The following is a 19,320-nucleotide window of genomic DNA, read 5'->3' on the forward strand; positions in this document are numbered from 1 at the left end:
ATATTCTTGTCATTAAATTAAAGAAATAAAGTATATCAGTAACCCATAAATGTGCAGTTATGCACACACCTCTGTATGAAATATTCATATAAACAAAATCTCTTTACATTTCCTTTTTAGTTGATTGTTGGTTCATTGTATTGTTAGAACTCTGCTTTAGTCTGAATAAACTAATCATAATTAAGTAGAGAAAGTTCTGTGTTTTGGTCTGAGCTGGACAAATGTGAAAACTTTTTAAAAACGAAACGCTTTCATATTCCTTCAAAGTATGTTTTAATGGCAATTTCATAGAATCATAGAATTGTAGAGTTGGAAGGACCATGGTTTATTTTTGTTTCACAAGTTCACTGACAAAAATATAGCCTTTACTATATCAGCACCTTATATTTTAATGGAAGACCATTTAGATTTTGTTTCTTTCAAGATTTATTTTGCCACAGCATTGTTGCTACCTCTAAGCAAATTGCTGCTTCTGTTCCACATATTGAGATATAGGTCTGCAATCTCCTTTGCTTTTTCTACCTTTGTGTTTTTTAAGTTGAAGTAATTAAAAAAAAAGTTTTAACCAAATGAGCGCACCTCTCCCCGGTGTGAACATCAAATGCTTTATTAGAGCCCTTCTCTTATTATGTATCTGCTCACTCCAAGTCACAGGCAAGGGGTTTAACACCCCACTCCCCTTTTTAACAGAGACTACATCAGAGGGGCATATATCATGCATAAAGGAATAACTCTGCTCAACAGCCTGATCTTACATTTGTTTATCAAGAAGTCAGTCTCACTGAATTCATTGGGTTTTACTCCCAAGTAGGTATACATTGAATCGCAACTCAAGCCCAACCCTCTGAGATTGTAGGGCACTGAATATATTGAAGTTAACACTTCACAAACTCTCAAAGATGCTTTATATAAGATCCTTTGGAAATGCATTGGCCAGTCGTCTAACTTTCATATGAGCTACTCATTTGCTCAACTCAATCTAATGACACCTATTTTTGTTTCTGTAATGACTGAGAACAAGCAGTGTGTTTGGCAAACTAAGTGGATGGTTTAATATACTGTGTTTTAAATTATATTTTATTTTAATCTTACTATAATATTCCAGATGGAAAAGATGGCTAGAAAAAAGGTATGCTTGAAAAGGCCTTAACTGTATTAATTCTCATACATACCTTTTGATTGCTCAAGGTGGCTTGAAGATTCTTCTGTCACTTCTGTAGGCAATTCTGCCAAGTATCTAGTCAAACTCTGTAGTGGGGGAAATTGCTTGAGCAAATGACACAAGCACCCCTCAACATCCTCTCCCTGTTAGTAGAACCAAGTTGTCTCTCTGTGGTCCTGGAAGCTTTAAGTGATGAAACAACAGGAGTGATGACTAGAGCAACTCACGATGAATCCAACCAATATGGTCAGGAGCTCTGTCCTCAGGGCTATCTAGCAGAGGTATTCCAAGTGGTTAAGGGATATTTGCACCTTGTTATTGGAGAGTGGAGGATTAGGGGACAACTCAATGACCTGCTGTGACCAATTTGCAAAGCACTTTGTGGATAAAGCCATTCACATCCATTCCAACTTGGAAGCCACAGTTAAAGCAGAGTCAGTAAATGTACCTACCCAGCGGCGTAGCGTGGGTTGTCAGCACCCGGGGCAAGGCAAGTAATTTGCGCCCCCTAACCCCTAACCTGCCACCGCTGCCAGCTTCTTCTTGCTGCTGCCTGGGCTGGTCTGGTGTGGTTCTCTCCCGCGCTCAGCGCTGCGCTGGGCGGCCGCTGCACTGTCCCTCCCCCAGATAGTCCCTCGCTCTCTCTCCGCACCGCACGCCTGGCACCCACCCCCTCCACAGTGGGCGGCTCGGATCGGATTCGCACAGCCAGCACTGCAGTGAGAGAGAGTGAGTGAGCCAGGTAGGGGCAGAGAGCTGCGAGTGCGAGCGCGCCCCCCCCAGATGTTGCGCCCGGTGCGGCCGGCACCCCCTGCACCCCCCACGCTACGCCACTGTACCTACCTACTTGCCCATTGGTCTTGAATACTTTTCCGTTAGTATGACCTGAGAATGTGGGCAGGATTCTTGAAGAAGTCAGTTCGACCATGTATGTACGTGACCCTTTGCCTTCTGGCTAAGGTAATCTACCCGAGGTGGTGTGGCCAAGTGAGTGGCTGAAGTGGTAAATGCTTCCTTGTGAAAAGGTGTGAGCCTGTTGAGCTTGAAAAAGGCAGTAGTGAAGTTGCTTTTTAAAAAGCTGTATCCTGACATCAAAATAATACATTTCCAGCCAGTCTACTATTCTAGAGTAAGTGCTTGATCAAGTGGGAGCAACCCAACACCAAGTATTTCTGGATGATAAAGAGTATCATTTCAATTTGGCTTTGGGACAGAGACAGCTTTAGTCACCCTAGAGTGCCACCCCCATTGGTTCTGCAGGAACTCTCAGCAGCCTTCATTACTGTCAACCATAATATTCTAGGAGGGAGTTCCATAGAATACGGCCCACAGTGCAGAACACGTGGCTCCTGATGGATACAAGCAGTGCATCCAAGCCACGAGGGAACCACTAACAAAGGCCCAAAGTCTGGGCAGGGATGTAAAGAGTCAAGTGGTCCATAAGGTATTTGGGACCCAGTTGTTAAGGGCCTTGTAGATTAATACGAGCATCTTAAACTTAGAGGCACCATTTCACAGTATTTCTGTTCTTTCTACACGGGCAATTCCAGAAGGTCATGATGGGGCATTCTTGCCATCCTCCTTGATGTTGGACTATGAATTTCTGTAGGTAGGCCTGGATTAAAGCAACTGGAGGCTTTGGCCTAGGAGACCTTGGGAGGCCCAAACTTAATAGTATCTGATCATGAGAAATAAAACATTGTTCTCGTCTTTATCTACTATTGCTGAAATTTTAGCACTGATATACAAATGTTATGTGTGAATGTCTTAATTAATCCCATACTTTTAAAACTTATTAAATATCTACAATTATAAAAGATTATACAATGGTAAAATAAAAACATTTTATCATTGTATAATCTTTTATAATTGCATAATCTTTAATAAATTTACAAAAGTATGGGATTAATGAAGACATTCGCACAGAACATTTGTAGGGGAATCATAGCAATGTTATAACAGTACACTATATAAAAAGTCAGAACAGATTCTTTTGAGCTCTTTTGGATTCATACTTATCAATTATATCATTAAAATCAGTAAGTCACAGTTTATCATTTTCTATACAGAGAATGCTTAGATCAGACAACTGATCTTAGGACATTGTTGATCATAGATCATTCTTTATCCTTTTTAGTCTAGAAAACGATCTTTCACAAGTGCAGTTTGTAACCATTAAACACTGGAACAATCTGAAAATTGCTTCCACTTTTGAAAAGAAAAACTGTCCTAATTTTCTCCTAGAATATTATTTGATACATATCTTGGTGGCTGAAATATTAATTTTCAGAGTGAGCTCATTTGATGTACGGGTGGAAGTGCTAAGGTCAACATCCTTTGGATACTCTTGCATTAACATCTTGATGCCATTGTGAATCTGTTCCTTGGTTGCTTGCGGGTTCACCAAAAATTAAAAATTGCCAGCTACACTCCTTTACTGCTTTTCTGTCTAGGTTAGCTTCAAGAGCATCAATTACAGGGATAAATGAATTTATCCTAAACTTGTCTCATGGAAAAGGTTTGCCTAAAGCTTCGGATTTAGTCCCATCATCATGGGTGCAGCAAGGGGGACAGCTGCCCCAAGATTAAGTAAATCAATAAAAATACTTAACTGAGGTTCTTCCCCCCCCACCCCCCAACATGAAACCTGCCCTCTCAACATAAATCCTGGCTATGCCCATCATTGTTGGGTTTTCCCATATTCTCTGCCTTCTTTTGATGTCTTGTACTCTACATCTGGTAAATGTGGTAAATTAGCCCAAGTGTTTGATACAAACTGCAATAGTAAGCTGTAAATATTTGCAGTTGTGCTCAGTGAAATTTGCGAACATTGGAGTGCCTTGCTAACTTTATGAAATTGGTCTAGCAAATGTGTCCAAAGTTGAAGCATGAAAATGAATTCATTTATTCCAGTTTTGATGTGAGCATTTGACCATGCTTTCTTGTTCAGTATGCTAGCATAGGGTTCACATGATTTTTAGTTTCCATGGGCTTGAACAAGATAACCGTGATGCCAATAATCAAATGCAGTAGAACCTAAAGCTGTAGTTGAGGTTGGAGAAAAGTTTGCACCCAAAGCAGTAGATTTTTCCTTTAGCAGAAAAATACACTATCCATTCTTGAGAGTAGGTTTCTCCATTTCCTTTGGTGGAATAGAATAAATTATTTGAGCATAAATAGACTTGGTTTTTGTCTCTTCGAAGTGCTAAAAGGTCCATCCCAGTGCTGACATTCTAACAGAACTTTCTCAATCCAAAATGATATATCCTTGTTATTCAGTGTACTCCATAAACCTGTCATTATTGTCTCTGAAATCACTAGTAGCATGAATAGTTGGTATTTTGGTGTCTGCTTTTGCCTGCCTTGCTTAGACAGGAGGTTATTCTTTAGGCTGGGCACAATAGAAAAGGCCCTCCCCCTGGTTGCCACCAGACAGACTTCAGCAAGCTGCTGCACAACCAGGAAGAAATGAGTGACAAGGCAGGGCTGTGTGTGAGATTGTTCCCTCAGATAACCTGGTCCCATGTTATTTAAAGTGTTGAGGTCAATACCAATATCAAAACTTTAAACCTGGTCTGGTAACAAATTGGCAGCCACTACAGTTCTTCTAAAAGTAGTGTCACATACTTGCAGCAGGAATGTCCAATTAACAACCTACCTGTTGCATTCTGCCCCCACATAGAACGCATGACAGTAATCTGGTCTCTGTGGCTAGACCAGGCATAGACAAACTCGGCCCTCCAGATGTTTTGGGACTACAACTCCCATCATCCCTAGCTAACAGGACCAGTGGTCAGGGATGATGAGAGTGGTAGTCCCAAAACATCTGGAGGGCCAAGTTTGCCTATGCCTGGGGTAGACCATCCCTATCAAAGAATGACCACAGTTGGCATGTCATCTGAATCTGAAAAAATGTTCCCCTAACTACTGTCACCTTTTGGGCCTTCAGTGACATCCACGGGTGAAGGAGCACTTACATGGCAATTGCCTAAATTCCAAACTCAGGAACCACCTACCCACAAGGCCTCTGTCTTATCAAGATTCAGGTAATTCAGCTCGCCACTGCACTTATTTGCACAGTCACACCTGAATCAGATGTAGTGGGAAAATAGAGCTAGGTGTCATCAGCATACTGATGACAGCATGCTCCAAATCCCCTAATCACTATTCCCAGCTGCTTCATATAGATGTTAAATAGCTTTGGGGACAAGATGGTACCTTGCAGCATGCCATAATGTAACTGCCTGGGAGCCTTATGGTTGTCCAGTGCTGTTCACATAATGATGCATTTCCCACAAGATGGATCTACCTGGGCAACACCCCTATTCCCCACAACTAGCTGTGGGGCAAAAGGGCATAAAGTCAGCCAAACAGCTACAAGCGCTTTGCCATGTTCTCAGGAGGCCTCAAAAGCTAAAACTGGTTACAACAATGGTGTCCAAATTTTCAAAGAGGTGAGCAATGTTATCCTCAGTGTGTCTTGGAAACTTGTCATGTAATTTTGTTAACAAACGCATACTGTTGATAGCTCTGCTGGACAAGTATTTGAGATTGCAATGGAGGCAGCAAAGTGTGCTTCCTTTGCTGTCCTCACTGCCGTGAAGTAGACACGATTGTATGCTCGAATGCATATTGTGTTATCTTCATGATAGGTTGTACACCACCTGGCATCCAGTCTGCTTCATGGTCCTCAATACCTCAATGCTGAAGAGCAATGCAAACTCCACAGTGCTGAAGAGGGCACTTTGGAGCAACTAGGTTGCCTGACACATTGCCATTCTGTTGTCAGTTTTCCTCATAGGAGAGTTCCTCCTGGTCATTTTGGCTTCCGTTTTTTCTGAGCCTTTTCTAACTCCACAATAGGGGTGAACAGAACTATACACAGTATTCCAAGTGTGTCTGCATCATAGATTTGCATGAAGGCATTACAATATTGGCCTTTTTATTTTCAATCCCTTTCCTAATGATCCCTAATGTAGAATTTGTCTTTATCACAGCTGCCACTGAATCAACATTTTCATTGAGCTACCCACTAGAACCTCAAGATCCTTTTCCTGATCAGTCACTGCCAGTTCCAACCCCTTCAGTATATATGTGGCTATTTTGCCCCAATGTACTTTACATTTCAAACCACATTTTGCCTGCATAGAGCCTAGAGGACTCTTGGTGCTAAAGAAATAAATAGCAGTAGCAATCAATTTCATCATAGTTGTGGCTGTTCATGGGAAGAAGTAGGAAGTGCTTTGCAGTAGGAAGCCATGAACTGCAAACGGGTGAATTAATTATGTCAAACCTGAACACACAAACGTCCCATTTTATAAATACTCTTGATAAAAGTTAATCCTTTTTTAAAAAAGAGAAAATAACTACTGGCTTGGAATGAGTGCAAATTACAACTCATACACTACTGAGTAGTAGTAGAGAAGCCCAGAAAATGTCTTAATAGAAGACTATATCAATACAGCTCCAGGACTAATCTATCTAACATCTTTGCTAAGTTTCCTCATCATTGGTATGAGTTTAACACTGTGATTATTAACAGCACTTGCTGTTTCAAACAGGCATTTTAAAGTTTAAGTTACTTAGGCTGCAGTCTTTTACATACTTACCTAGGAGTAAGTGCCACTGAACTCAATAGGACTTGCTTCTGAATAGACATGTAGAGGGTTGCACAACACAGAACGTAACACTCTAAGAGCCCAGGGATAGTCAATGTCGTGCCTAGATGTTGAGGACTACAATTCCCATCATCCATTACTTTTGGCCATGTTAGCTGAAACTTAAGGAAGTGGTAGTCCAAACACTCTGGGCTGGAGGATACCATGTTAGCTCCCCTTGCAAAAAGACTATTAATAAGAAATGAAATGTTTCATTGTTAGCTGAAAACAGTTGTCTCTCTGTTGTGAAGATTATTGTGTTTGTGTTGACTGTTGTGTTTAAAATAATGGGTGGGATTCAGCTTAGCTGTTGCAGGCATGCAACAGGTATGAAACAGGACTGTGCCCCCCATGTACCCCCTAAATCTGCTCTGGAGAGCTGGGGTGACCCAGAATGGTTTTAGTGATTCACAAGGGGAGAAGACGGGGGAAAGTCTTGTGGATGAATAGACCACTTGGTGTATTCCACACAATATGTATAATTTATTTTTGTTCACAGTATATACTTTGGCGAGGATCCAAAGAGCTACTCTAAATGTACCCAGATGCTTAGGCACACACAACAGGAATTTTGGCCTTTTTTTCATTAAATAACTTGCCTCCATGTTAAGTCACAATCTGCTTTTGAGAGTCCCCTCAGTTTCAAGAGTGGCTTGCCGTGTGGCATCAAAGAGACGCTGTTTCAAAAAATGCAAAGCCCCTTGGGCATACAGAACTGTTCAAACTAATTAGTTATTTTTAATGGGAGACAGAAGATGTAGGAGACGAGGTCTCTGGAGATAACAAAATAAATGCAGGAAATGTAAGCTTGGATCAAAGATCTGCTTTGGCTCATGGAAACCACTTGTACTAACTCAGTGAAATTTTGGACCTTTTTTTTGGAACACCATTTGCCATTTGGTATAGGAGCAGGAACGTTGTTTGAGAAAAACAAGTCACTGCAAACCTATAAATGTCTACTCAGAAACAATTCTCATTGAATTCACTAGTGCTTAGGCCCTCCACAAATAGCCACAATCCTATACTAGGTAAGCCCATTGAGTAAGTGGGACTTACTTCTGAATAAACATGCCTAGAATTGCATTACAAGGCCGCATTTCTGTATGCACCTACCATTGGATTCAGGAAATTACACATGGGTAAACATGCCTAGGATTGCAGTGTAAATACCCCTTTGGGACTCATGGGGGTAATTTTGATTTCTTTGGGTCTTGGCCTTTGATTTCTATTCTGAACGTACTGATGAAGAAAGCTGAATTTGATTTGAAAAATTCCAGTATCTTGTAGCTCAATATATGAAATAAAAGAATCTGACAATTTGGTTTTTGAAAACTGTTCTAATATGTATTTGTTATGCTGTAATAGGTATTCACTGGCAGGGAATAGTACTATGTTTTTAAATGTGTAATATCCAAAGCAAATCTAATTACAACTATGTTCTCTCTCATCTCTCTCTCTTCTCTTCTCTGTCTCTCTCCCCCCCCCCCCCACTCCCTGAAATCTCCTGCCATAGCAATTGCATTTGCCTCCAGACTTGTCAGACACAGTGAGCCGCACAAGCAAACAGGATCTGGCAGAATCTGCCAAACTGCTGAGCTCAGGATGTACTGCTATGGCCATAGGCAAGAAGCACCTGGACTTCTAGTGATTTCTACTTAGCAGTTTCACTCCGATTTATATGACACTCTAATTATGACTGTTAATGACTTATGTAAATATTTTTCTTAATGATTGTGACCCAGTAGTCATATATATATATATATATTGCAAGCTGTGTGCCTTATTTTGCCATTTTTTTTTAAAAAAAATTTGCAAATGTTTTATTGGATGTTTCTACAGTTAACAAACACATCCTATATTCTGATGCCATTTTAAAGACGTAAAATATGTTGCCATTTTGAAGCTGCAGAATTTTCTGTTGCCATCAACTTTACTGTTATTACTACAGTTCAGATAATGAATGAGAAATGAAAGAATTACACTTTGCATGTTTAACACAACTATTGTATGCTGTATATCAAAATTATGTATATTAAATAAAATCATATATTTTTAAAAGTGGGTTATTTTAATATCAGACAATCATTGCCCTAGAAAAACATCGTTAAAAATGACACCTTATTTAGTACCATATATACTATAAGCATTAAATTTCTGTGTATTTTCCACCTATTCTGTTATCAGTAATATGGTAAAATATTTTTCATGGTAAAATACATTATAGATAATTACTTTGCCTTATGGGCTAATAAATATATTAAATTGCTTGAGTGAAACTTACTAAACATATACAAAGAATTGCTTTTCAATATAGTTCAAAACAGTAATCCTAAACAACTAAAGTCAGCAATATGAAATTATGTCAGCAGATATTATTCAAGATTGAAATTCAAACTGACAGCTACATTAATGCTAGAAAACCAGGGGAGTGCATTGGAGCTTAGGGAAGACATATCATAGAAAGAAGTCTACAGAGCAGCAGAAAACAAAACCAATTCAGGGTTCCATACTATTCTGTATATACTATTTGTAAACATATGAATTTTTCCCTAGGTAAAATGTATAAATATTTATCAGCAGCAAGATTTGCATATTTGTATTAGAACTAATGTACAAACTATGTGAATAGGTGGCTATCTGGAAATGGTTTTCAAGTGGGACCTGAAAATTACTTTCTGTATAGTTCTATTTTGAATTAGCCTTGATAGAACTTTCCACTAAGTTCATTTTGGATTGAAACTTAGGTCTTTAAACTGTCATTTTATAGAGTTGGGCTGAATTATGCTCCCCACAAAACCTTAAATGCTTACCATAATAATGTTAATGTATTTTGATGGGATTGGAACTAAAGTGTTGGTTAAATGATTTACTTTTTATAACGCTGTGAGTAAAATGGAGACATAGCTTTTAAAACTGTCTAATGTGATGAATGTCAATCATTTAAAAAAATCCACTGTACCATAAACACACACTGTATACAGCTTTTATTCTGAATTAGAATAATTGAATCAATGACAGTGATTTGCCAGGATGTCAAATCTATCCATCATATCCTGTCACTACCAGTTTATTTTTCTGATCAAAATCAAAAAGACTACTGTTTTGTCACCCGCTATTTCATTAGAGGTAACAATTGAGTTTTTTTCTTTCTTTTTCAAAGATATGTCTGTTTTATTTTTTATTTTTACTATTTCTAAAGACGCAAATCCTTTTTAAAATCTATTCAAAATAAAGTTTCAGAACTGAGCTGTCAGTTTCATAAAGCTAATAGACATCTACATTCTTATACCCATATATCGCTACAGCTTTCAAATCATTTCTCCTTTCGCCTTATATATAATATGAAGCAAAACTTCTCAACACAATTTGAATGGGGACCTATGCAGATATTCAATAGATCAAGTATAAAAGGATTAACACTTTAGTTACTCAGTTATGTTTTTCATGTAAATAAGCTAGGGAATCTTATATACTATTCCTCTATAAATTCTAAAACCTTTAGGCATTATTAAATTAGCTTTTTTACAAGATATTATTATTAATAATTGTAAATGTCCTTAATGGGGTCTAATTTAGTAGACAATCTTCCAAATATCATTAAAATATATGACTGTGGGGAGAGTGAGAAACCCCCTGGGAAGAGAAGGAACATTCTTCTCTGAAGCCCAACTGACTTGGACAAGAATCGACCAAATATGGATAACTAGAAGTCTGGCACCCAAGATTAGAAAGGTGGAAATCTGCCCAAAGACATGCTCCGACCACAATGCACTGAGAATGGATATGACACTGATCCCAACCGGCTCCTTTAGATGGAAGATGAATGATGGCCTGTTTAGAGACCAAGAGATTGTAAAGAAGGCCCAAAAAACTCTAAAGGACTATTTTGAGGTTAATATGAACACCAGGGTGGAAAAAAGAACCATATGGGACGCAAGTAAAGCTGTGATGAGAGGGTTCCTGATACAACAGAACACCATAAAGAAAAGATCACAGAATGAAAGGAAGGACAAAATTTTGGAAAAAATTAAAGAGCTAGAGAAGAAGTTAAGATCTAACCCAAAGTCTCAGCCGATTCTACGAGAAATTAAACTTTATCAAGCACAATATTCTAAATTGATAAACCAGGAAATAGAATGGAAGATTAAAATAATGAAGCAAAAAACTTTTGAATCGGCTAACAAATGTGGAAAACTGCTAGCTTGGCAGTTGAAGAAGAGACAAAAACTAAATACGGTAACAAACCTAGAGATTGAAGGAAGAAGCATTCAGAACCCTGGAGAGATCAGAAAGTGTTTTCAGAAATATTTTAAAAAGTTATATACTCAAGGGCCACAAGATGAAATTGAGATTAAACAATTTTTGGAGAAAAATGGATTAGCAAAGCTGTCAGAAGAAAACAAAACAATTTTGAATGGTAAAATAACACGACAAGAGATTGAGCAGGCCATCCAGAACATGAAACAGGGCAAATCGCCAGGGCCAGATGGGCTGACCTCCATCTACTATAAGACATTGAAAGACTACCTGATACAACCATTGTTGGAGGTCAGCAATGAAATTATGGAGGGGAAGAAGGCGCCGGAATCATGGAAAGAAGCTTTTATCACATTGATACCAAAATCGGAAAGTGAAAAGACACAATTAAAGAACTACCGTCCCATTTCCCTTTTAAATGTGGATTACAAAATATTTGCAGATGTTTTGGCACGTAGATTTAAGAAAGTTCTAAATGAAGTAATTCATAAAGACCAGGCAGGCTTTCTCCCAGGCAGACAAATGTATGCTAATACAAGGAACATCATAGATATATTGGAACTTTTGCAAACAAACATAAATACTAAAGCAGTTTTAATCTTTATAGATGCGGAGAAGGCCTTTGACAACATATCCTGGAAATTTATGAAAGGGAATTTAAAAGAAATGGGAGTGGGACGGGGGTTTGAGAATGGGATTGAGGCAATATACTCAGAACAAAAGGCTAAACTGATAGTTAACAATGTGGTTACAGAAGAGTTCAAAATTGAAAAAGGTACACGACAAGGCTGTCCGATTTCCCCACTATTATTTATCTCGGTTCTGGAAGTGCTCCTGAATATGATTAGAGGGGACCGGCTGGTGGAAGGGATCCAGGTCGGAGCGAAACAATATAAACTTAAAGCGTTTGCAGATGACCTAGTTTTGACATTACAGGAGCCGGAATCTAGTACGAAAAGAGTATTACAACTGATTCAAAACTTTGGTCGAGTGGCGGGATTTAAATTAAATAAACAAAAAACCAAGGTATTGGGGGAAAATTTGACAGATACTGAGTCGGAACGGTTTCAGAGGGAGACAGAGTTAACGGTGGTCAAGAAAGTGAAATACCTAGGGGTAAACATAACAGCAAGAAATCTGAGTTTATTTAAAGATAACTATGAAAAATGTTGGTTAGAAATTAAGAGAGACTTGGATAGTTGGTCAAGATTAAAACTTTCTTTGTTAGGCCGAATAGCTGCCATCAAGATGAATGTATTGCCAAAAATGTTATTTTTGTTTCAGACACTACAGATTGCAGACAAGACAGAGTGTTTCCGGAAGTGGCAGAAAGATATTTCTAAGTTTGTCTGGCAGGGCAAAAAGCCCAGAATTAAGTTTAAGATATTAACGGATGCAAAAGAAAGAGGGGGCTTTGCCCTGCCAGACCTAAAGCTGTATTACGAAGCGGCAGCTTTCTGCTGGCTAAAAGATTGGCTACTTCTTGAAGATACGGATGTATCAGATTTAGAAGGTTTTAATAATGCATTTGGATGGCATGCATATTTATGGTATGACAAGGTTAAGACAAACAAGGCCTTTAAGAACCATATTGTCAGGAAAGCAGTATTTAATGTCTGGATAAGATACAAAGACTTATTGGAGAATAAAACTCCGAGGTGGCTGTCACCCCTAGAGGCTAAGGCCCGAAAAAGAGCCAATATGGAGGCCAACTGGCCAAAATATTGGGAGATATTAGAAAGAGATGGTAACAATTGGAGATTGCAGAGTTTAGAGAAAATGAAAGATAAAGTGCGGGACTGGTTACACTACGCTCAGATTAAAGAAGTATTTAAAAATGACAAAAAGTTAGGATTCCAGGTGGAGAAGTCAAAGCTGGAAACTGAACTGTTAGAACCTAAGACTAAAATACTTTCAAAGATGTATAATTTGTTGCTGAAATGGAACACACAAGACGAAATGGTCAAATCGGTTATGATAAAATGGGCACAGGATATTGGGCATAATATTATGTTTGAAGACTGGGAAAGGTTATGGACCTCTGGGCTGAACTTCACTGCATGTAATGCTTTGAAGGAAAATGTAATGAAAATGATATATAGATGGTACATGACCCCAGTTAAATTGGCCAAAATATACCATTCGTCTGATAATAAATGTTGGAAATGTAAGGAAAATGAAGGAACCTTTTTTCACCTCTGGTGGACTTGCCCGAGAGTGAAGGCCTTTTGGGAGATGATATATAATGAGTTAAAAAAGGTGTTTAGGTACACCTTTACCAAGAAACCGGAGGCCTTCCTCTTGGGCATTGTCGGCCAGAGTGTGTTAAAGAAGGACAGAACATTTTTCATGTACGCAACAACAGCAGCAAGGATACTGATTGCTAAGAACTGGAAAACTCAAAATCTACCTACGTTGGAAGAATGGCAGATGCAGCTGATGGACTATATGCAACTAGCCGAGATGACCGGCAGAATTCGAGACTTGGGAGAAGAGAGGATGGAAGAAGACTGGAAGAAGTTCAAGATTTATCTGCAAAAGTATTGTAATTTGGCCGAATGTTGATTAGGATGTCAGAGTAGAAGTAATTGTCTACCACTAAATAAGATTTAAGTTTAAACTATATGTTAATGATCAAATTCAAGATTACGAACAAAATGATAATTTGTTTGGAAACAATTCTTTAACGATGCAGGTGTGTGCGGGAGGCGTGGGGGAGTCCAAAGCAATGATGAAAAGATGTCAAATAATTAATGTTATTTGTTTAAATATGTTTATGTATTGAAAAACTTGAATAAATATATATTAAAAAAAAATAAAATATATGACTGTGGGTGAGTGCAAACTTAAATATAACATGCATAAATATAAAGTACACTCATCAGAACAAGCAATTGAAATAATAAGATCGAGTTGGCATAGAAACCCAAAGAATATATTTTCAACAGCAAAAAGGAAAGGGGGAGATCATTCAGTGAAATCTATATTAAATGTTGTTGTTTTTTGTTTCACATGCTCTGAATTAAGTTCTGCACCACACACATACCCAGTGTTCTACACCTAAGGTGGAATACCTATTCTTTTACTTCTAGAATATTGTTTAACCAGCAGTAATTTGGTTTAGCAGTCATTTTCCTTATCAAGGTAAAGGACCCCTGACAGTCCAGTCACAGATGACTCTGGGGTTGCGTCGCTCATCTCGCTTTACAGGCTGAGGGAGCCGCTGTTTGTCTGTAGACAGTTTTTCTGGGTCATGTGGCCAGCATGACCAAGCCGCTTCTGGCGCAACGGAACACCGAAACCAGAGCAGCGCACAGAAACGCCGTTTACCTTCCCACCAGAGCGGTACCTATTTATCTACTTGCACTTTGGGCGTGCTTTCGAACTGCTAGGTTGGCAGGAGCTGGGACTGAGCAACGGGAGTTCATCCCGTCGCAGGGACTCGAACCACCGACCTTCTGATCAGCAAGCCCAAGAGGCTCAGTGGTTTAGACCACAGTGCCACCCACGTCCCTTTATTGAGGAAAACTGAATAGTAAAATGGTTACACCCTATTTGGTAAATAAACAAATGTTCTGTAGGATACATTAAGTAACAGGACTGTTTCTTCAGATTAAATGAAATAGCTCAAGCTTGGCATGAAGTTTCCTCTTTCCATTATGACCATTTCCTAACAGATATGCAACCTTCAATGGTCTAAAGACCTACATTTTACCTATTTGATGTAAAGCTTTAAAGGGATCCATAGACCAAAGGCATAATCCACCCACACAGGTATGCAGCTGTTTATGAGCTGAAAGGTGAGCATTGGGTTGACCAGGGCCTTGTTTTCCTCATTTCCCTTCCCCTTATAGAATATAGTCTTGCATAGGCAAGAGGAAGAGCTGGATTGGCCTCCTGTTCCTGGCAAGTGCGTATGTACCTGTGCATACAAAAGGAGGAGAAACAGGACTCTTACGTCAGTCCCACTGCAAGTGGATGGGCCTGATCTTCACATGCATGAGGGTGGTAAAATGGACTGCTCTACTTCAGACTGTGGGGGGGATGACATCTTCAGTGTTCTCTTGCTGCTGCTGTTTATTTCTACCCTGCCTTTTATGGCAAAACCAAGGCATATTAGAATTGAAACATTGAAAGCAATACAGTCATACCTTGGATTCTGAATGCCTTGCAAGTGGAACGTTTGGGCTCCCTAACGCTGCAAACCCTGAAGTGAGTGTTCCAGTTTGCGAACGTTCTTTGGAACCCGTACGGCCAATGCGGCTTATGCGGCTTCCGATTGGCTGCAGGAGCTTCCGAGGTACCACTGTACAAGTCTGGCGGACACATTATCCTAGCAAAGGTCTGGAATCATGCACCTGGAGCATAAATAGATAGACACACACACAACCTTAACACACACTTAGCACAGAAACACATGCATATACACTGACAGGCATGCACATGCTTACATACAGGTTAATGAAATGGCAAAGTCCTCCGCTCAAAATGGTTTGTGTTTTTGTTCCTGACACCCACACACCAAGAAACAAGCATTCAGAGTATTCACCCATTTTCCAATTGTCATTTAAATCCACCCATGGAAATGGGAAAATAGGAACAAAAGTACTGCTGTAAGAAGCATTCTGTCTACCTTCCCTGGCTTGCCCATGCTTGAATTGTTTAATTCTGATCTATTATAAAAGCATTTCTATAAAAGCATAATATTTAAAATCTCTAAGCAGCATACTAAAACACAAACATAAAAACATTAAAATGGTATCATAAAGCACAGATAAATATATATATATATATATTATAATGATAGGGTCTTGTGTGTCAGGGAAGGCCTTAACAAGAAAATAAATTTTAACAAACAGCTGAAGTGAATGATGTTTCATGTATGGCAGAGGGAAAGGCATTCCAGAGTGCAGGGGCAATTGTGGAAAATACCCATTTTCAAGTGGTATTCTGTAGGTCATAGTACCATGAGTAAAATCTTCCCAGGTTATGTAAGTCATCTTTAGAAGTCTATACAGGCCTCATCTACAAACTGATTCTACACAATCAGGTTAGATATTGCATCAAGCACCTCACCAGCCTATATGGGGTGACCAACTAGGACTCACAACGGATATGAGGAACCTGGTTTGCAGAGTCAGGAGAAGAATGAGTGAAGTGTTTCAAAATGCAGCTTCAAACAGCAGCTCTTACTGCTGACAATGGCTGTTTCCTGGCATCCCCAATTACTGCCAAGAGAAGGGGGCATGAACATGAGGTCAGCAGAGTGCTTCCAGAATTAAACGGATTTGAACACTAACCATAGGCTCCAACTACTAGGGGGCCAGGTCCCTTTGGCCCCTGCAGTAAAACATTTGAAGGGATCGGGGCCCCCAGAGATTATAGGCATTGTTACCTTTCTTTTCCACGCTTGGACTTTGTTTCCCAACAAGCAAATTTGGCAAGAGAGCTGGGATTGGGCAAAAACCTCTGACATCGTTTCTTATGGCCCTAATGATTGGAGCAGGGAGACAGAGAAAGAGAGAGAATGCAAACTGCTTGCTCCGTGGGGCAGGTTCACAGAGCTCTGGTAGGATAAGAGAGGAAGCGGCTCCCAGTTACTTATCATTAAAAAAAATTAAACTAGGAGTGCCTGATTCAGATAACTTGGAAGTTAAAGCTTTCAACCTACTGTTGTTGCTGTTGTTGCTGTTGTTGTTAATCCGCCCTTTACCCCAAGGTCCCCGGGTGGGTTACAACAATTAAAACATAGTATTTAAAAGCAATTTAAAACTTACTGTCACAGAAGTAAGGTGGGTCCTAAAACTATGACCAAGCAGGCAAATGCATAATTTTGCAGCCAGCCCTCATTGATTTGGGGCAGAGAACGCAACCAGATACCTAAAAACTTGGTATTGGGGAGAGCTGGATTCAAGTCCCTTTTTAGCTTTAAGAATTCATAGTAGCCCTGGACCAGTTGCTGTTTCTGAGACCAGTCAATCTCACAGAGCTGTTTGGGGGATAAAAAGTAGGGGTGGGAATAAACCGTTTCACAAGCACAAGGTACCTCCATTGCTAGCGGCTGCTCACAACAACTTGCCATAATTTAAGCTGTGTTTCCAACAGTCATAGCTGTTTCTCTCCACCAGCCTGCATACCACCCTTCCTGCCATCCTTTCCTGCCAACTTTTCCACAGACTACAAAGTTTTCCATATCTTTGTATAGCGGGCTATATTCCAGCCAAATAAAGCACAAGCTGGTTCCTGGGAGGTGGTGGTAGTGGGGAGGCTGTGGCCCTTTAGATCTTAGAATCTTAGAATTGCAGAAGGGACCACAAGGGTCATCTGGTTCAATCCCCTGCACTGCAGGAATAATTCACCCAAAGTGGAGCTCGAACCCAGAACCCTGAGATTAAGAGTCTCATGTTCCACCAACTGAGCTGTGTTGCAGCTTCAGCTCCCATCAGCCCCACGCCAAAGGTCAATGTTGATGGCAGCTGTAGTCCAGTGACAGCTAGAGGCTCACAGGTTCCCCATCAAAACTTTGCATGGATGTGCACTCATACTCACTTCCTCCAGGCAAGCAAAAGAAGTTATCACAGTGCAAAGAAACATTCCAGCCAAGCAAAAGGACTCATGGAGGGTGTAGAGCAGGCCCTTCAGGAGATGTTGCCTGGAGAAGATGCAGAGCTTACAAAGAATCCTGAGAGACTTGGCCACATTTGGCCTGAGGTTCCAGAGCAACTTTACAGATCAATGAAAAACAATCTAAAATAGATGACATATAAGGAAAGGAGAATGGGGAGGGAGGAGGAGGTACTAGTTTTTCCTATAACGACCAGTTGGGATGGAAACAGTGCAGGGAGCTTAATGGAATGAGTGCTGCTAGATGACAGTTGCAGAAGAGCCAAAGGCAGCTCTGAGCAGCAATGATAGAATAACCCAGCTTCCTTTCTCTCTCTCTCTGCTCTGCAGTCTGGGGGAATCTTGGCATTTGCTCAGTACCATGTTTGTCTATTTCCAGCATGGCCTACTTTTAAAATGTTTCAATCTAAGCCCTGATGTTTCACCCCTAGTTTCATTTAAAGTCACACTGTGTTGTGCATCTTCAAACAGCATTCTTATACAAGCATCTTTCGCTCATTGTTTTTCTGCATTCTGACTGTGAATGCAAGAAAAATGTATTGGGGGCAGATCCTCATAGGCACTGTGGGAGAGCATGTAATCATGTGCACGTTTGGTGCACAGTGGCGGCAGCACAGATAGGATTCGTGTAGGGCTTACTCCTTAGCCTTTTCTTCTCCCCAAGATATCCTGAAAGGCTTAAGATTGGAGTTTTGCTTCTCCTGGATGGGCCCCATCTGCCCTTCGGCATGTTTGTGCACATTTCTTACAGTGCCTCTGTATTTAGCAATCTGCTCCTTCTAGTCCTCCTCTATATGAAATACAGTTCTACCAGTCCAGAGATGCTGGACTGCCCAGCTTGGTACTGTACTGTGCACAGAGATATCCAATGTTTGGGGATGTTCCATATCTGCAGCCTCATAGAATAGATGCTGCCAGCTTCCATGAACCCAATGACCACTACTCTCTAGGCAGGGAACCAAGAGTGGTCAGTTCAAGTATAACACACAGGCACCATAAAAAAATGAAAGCATTCAGAGAAAATGATGGTGGTTGTGGTAATGATGATGGCACCATCTACAAGAGCTTTGCAATTATGGAGTAATTAGGCTTATAATTACATACAAATATGTACATTTGTATATTGCAAACAGAATGCTAAGGACAGGCTTAACGTTAAAGAGAGACTTATTAGCAAAAAAACCCAAACTATTTAGTATAGACACTAGGGAACAAATAAAATTGTTTTGTAGGTAACATCGATTTCAGGGGAACCCCACCACCACCACTGGCTATTCCCATGTGTGGGTGTAGTGACTGGAGTGTTAGCTTTGAACCTGGGACAGACCAGGATTCAAATCCCGACTCTCCCATGAAGTTCACCGAAGAAGGACCATGGGCCAGTCACTGTCAGCTTAACCTACTTCATAAAGTTGCTGTGAGGATAAAATGGGGACAAGACCTGCAGTATGTACTCCACCTTGAGCTCCTTAAGGAAAGGAGGGATGTGCATGTAATAAATAGAAACACATAGAGTAGCTCCTTGATTTTGCCACTAACCTTTGCAGAGGTTTGGACTGCAGCCTCATTTTCATACGTCTTAGGCTATTTTGGAGCAATGATGCAATGAAAGATGATGTG

General features: G+C 40.0%; 1 protein-coding gene across 1 annotated transcript in view; it reads left to right on the forward strand.

The window, feature by feature from the left end:
• ELP4 (elongator acetyltransferase complex subunit 4) overlaps positions 1–9,732 on the forward strand; it is a 149,791-nt gene extending 140,059 nt beyond the window's left edge. The window contains exon 10 of the mRNA XM_080983751.1: positions 8,333–9,732. Within this exon, the coding sequence (XP_080839877.1) occupies positions 8,333–8,464 (132 nt within the window). The 3' untranslated portion in view covers positions 8,465–9,732. The remainder of the gene's footprint in view (positions 1–8,332) is intronic.
• The last annotated feature ends 9,588 nt before the right edge of the window (positions 9,733–19,320 follow it).

This window comes from Podarcis pityusensis, assembly GCF_964106645.2.
Source record: "Podarcis pityusensis genome assembly, chromosome: 1".
Lineage (NCBI taxonomy): Eukaryota > Metazoa > Chordata > Lepidosauria > Squamata > Lacertidae > Podarcis > Podarcis pityusensis.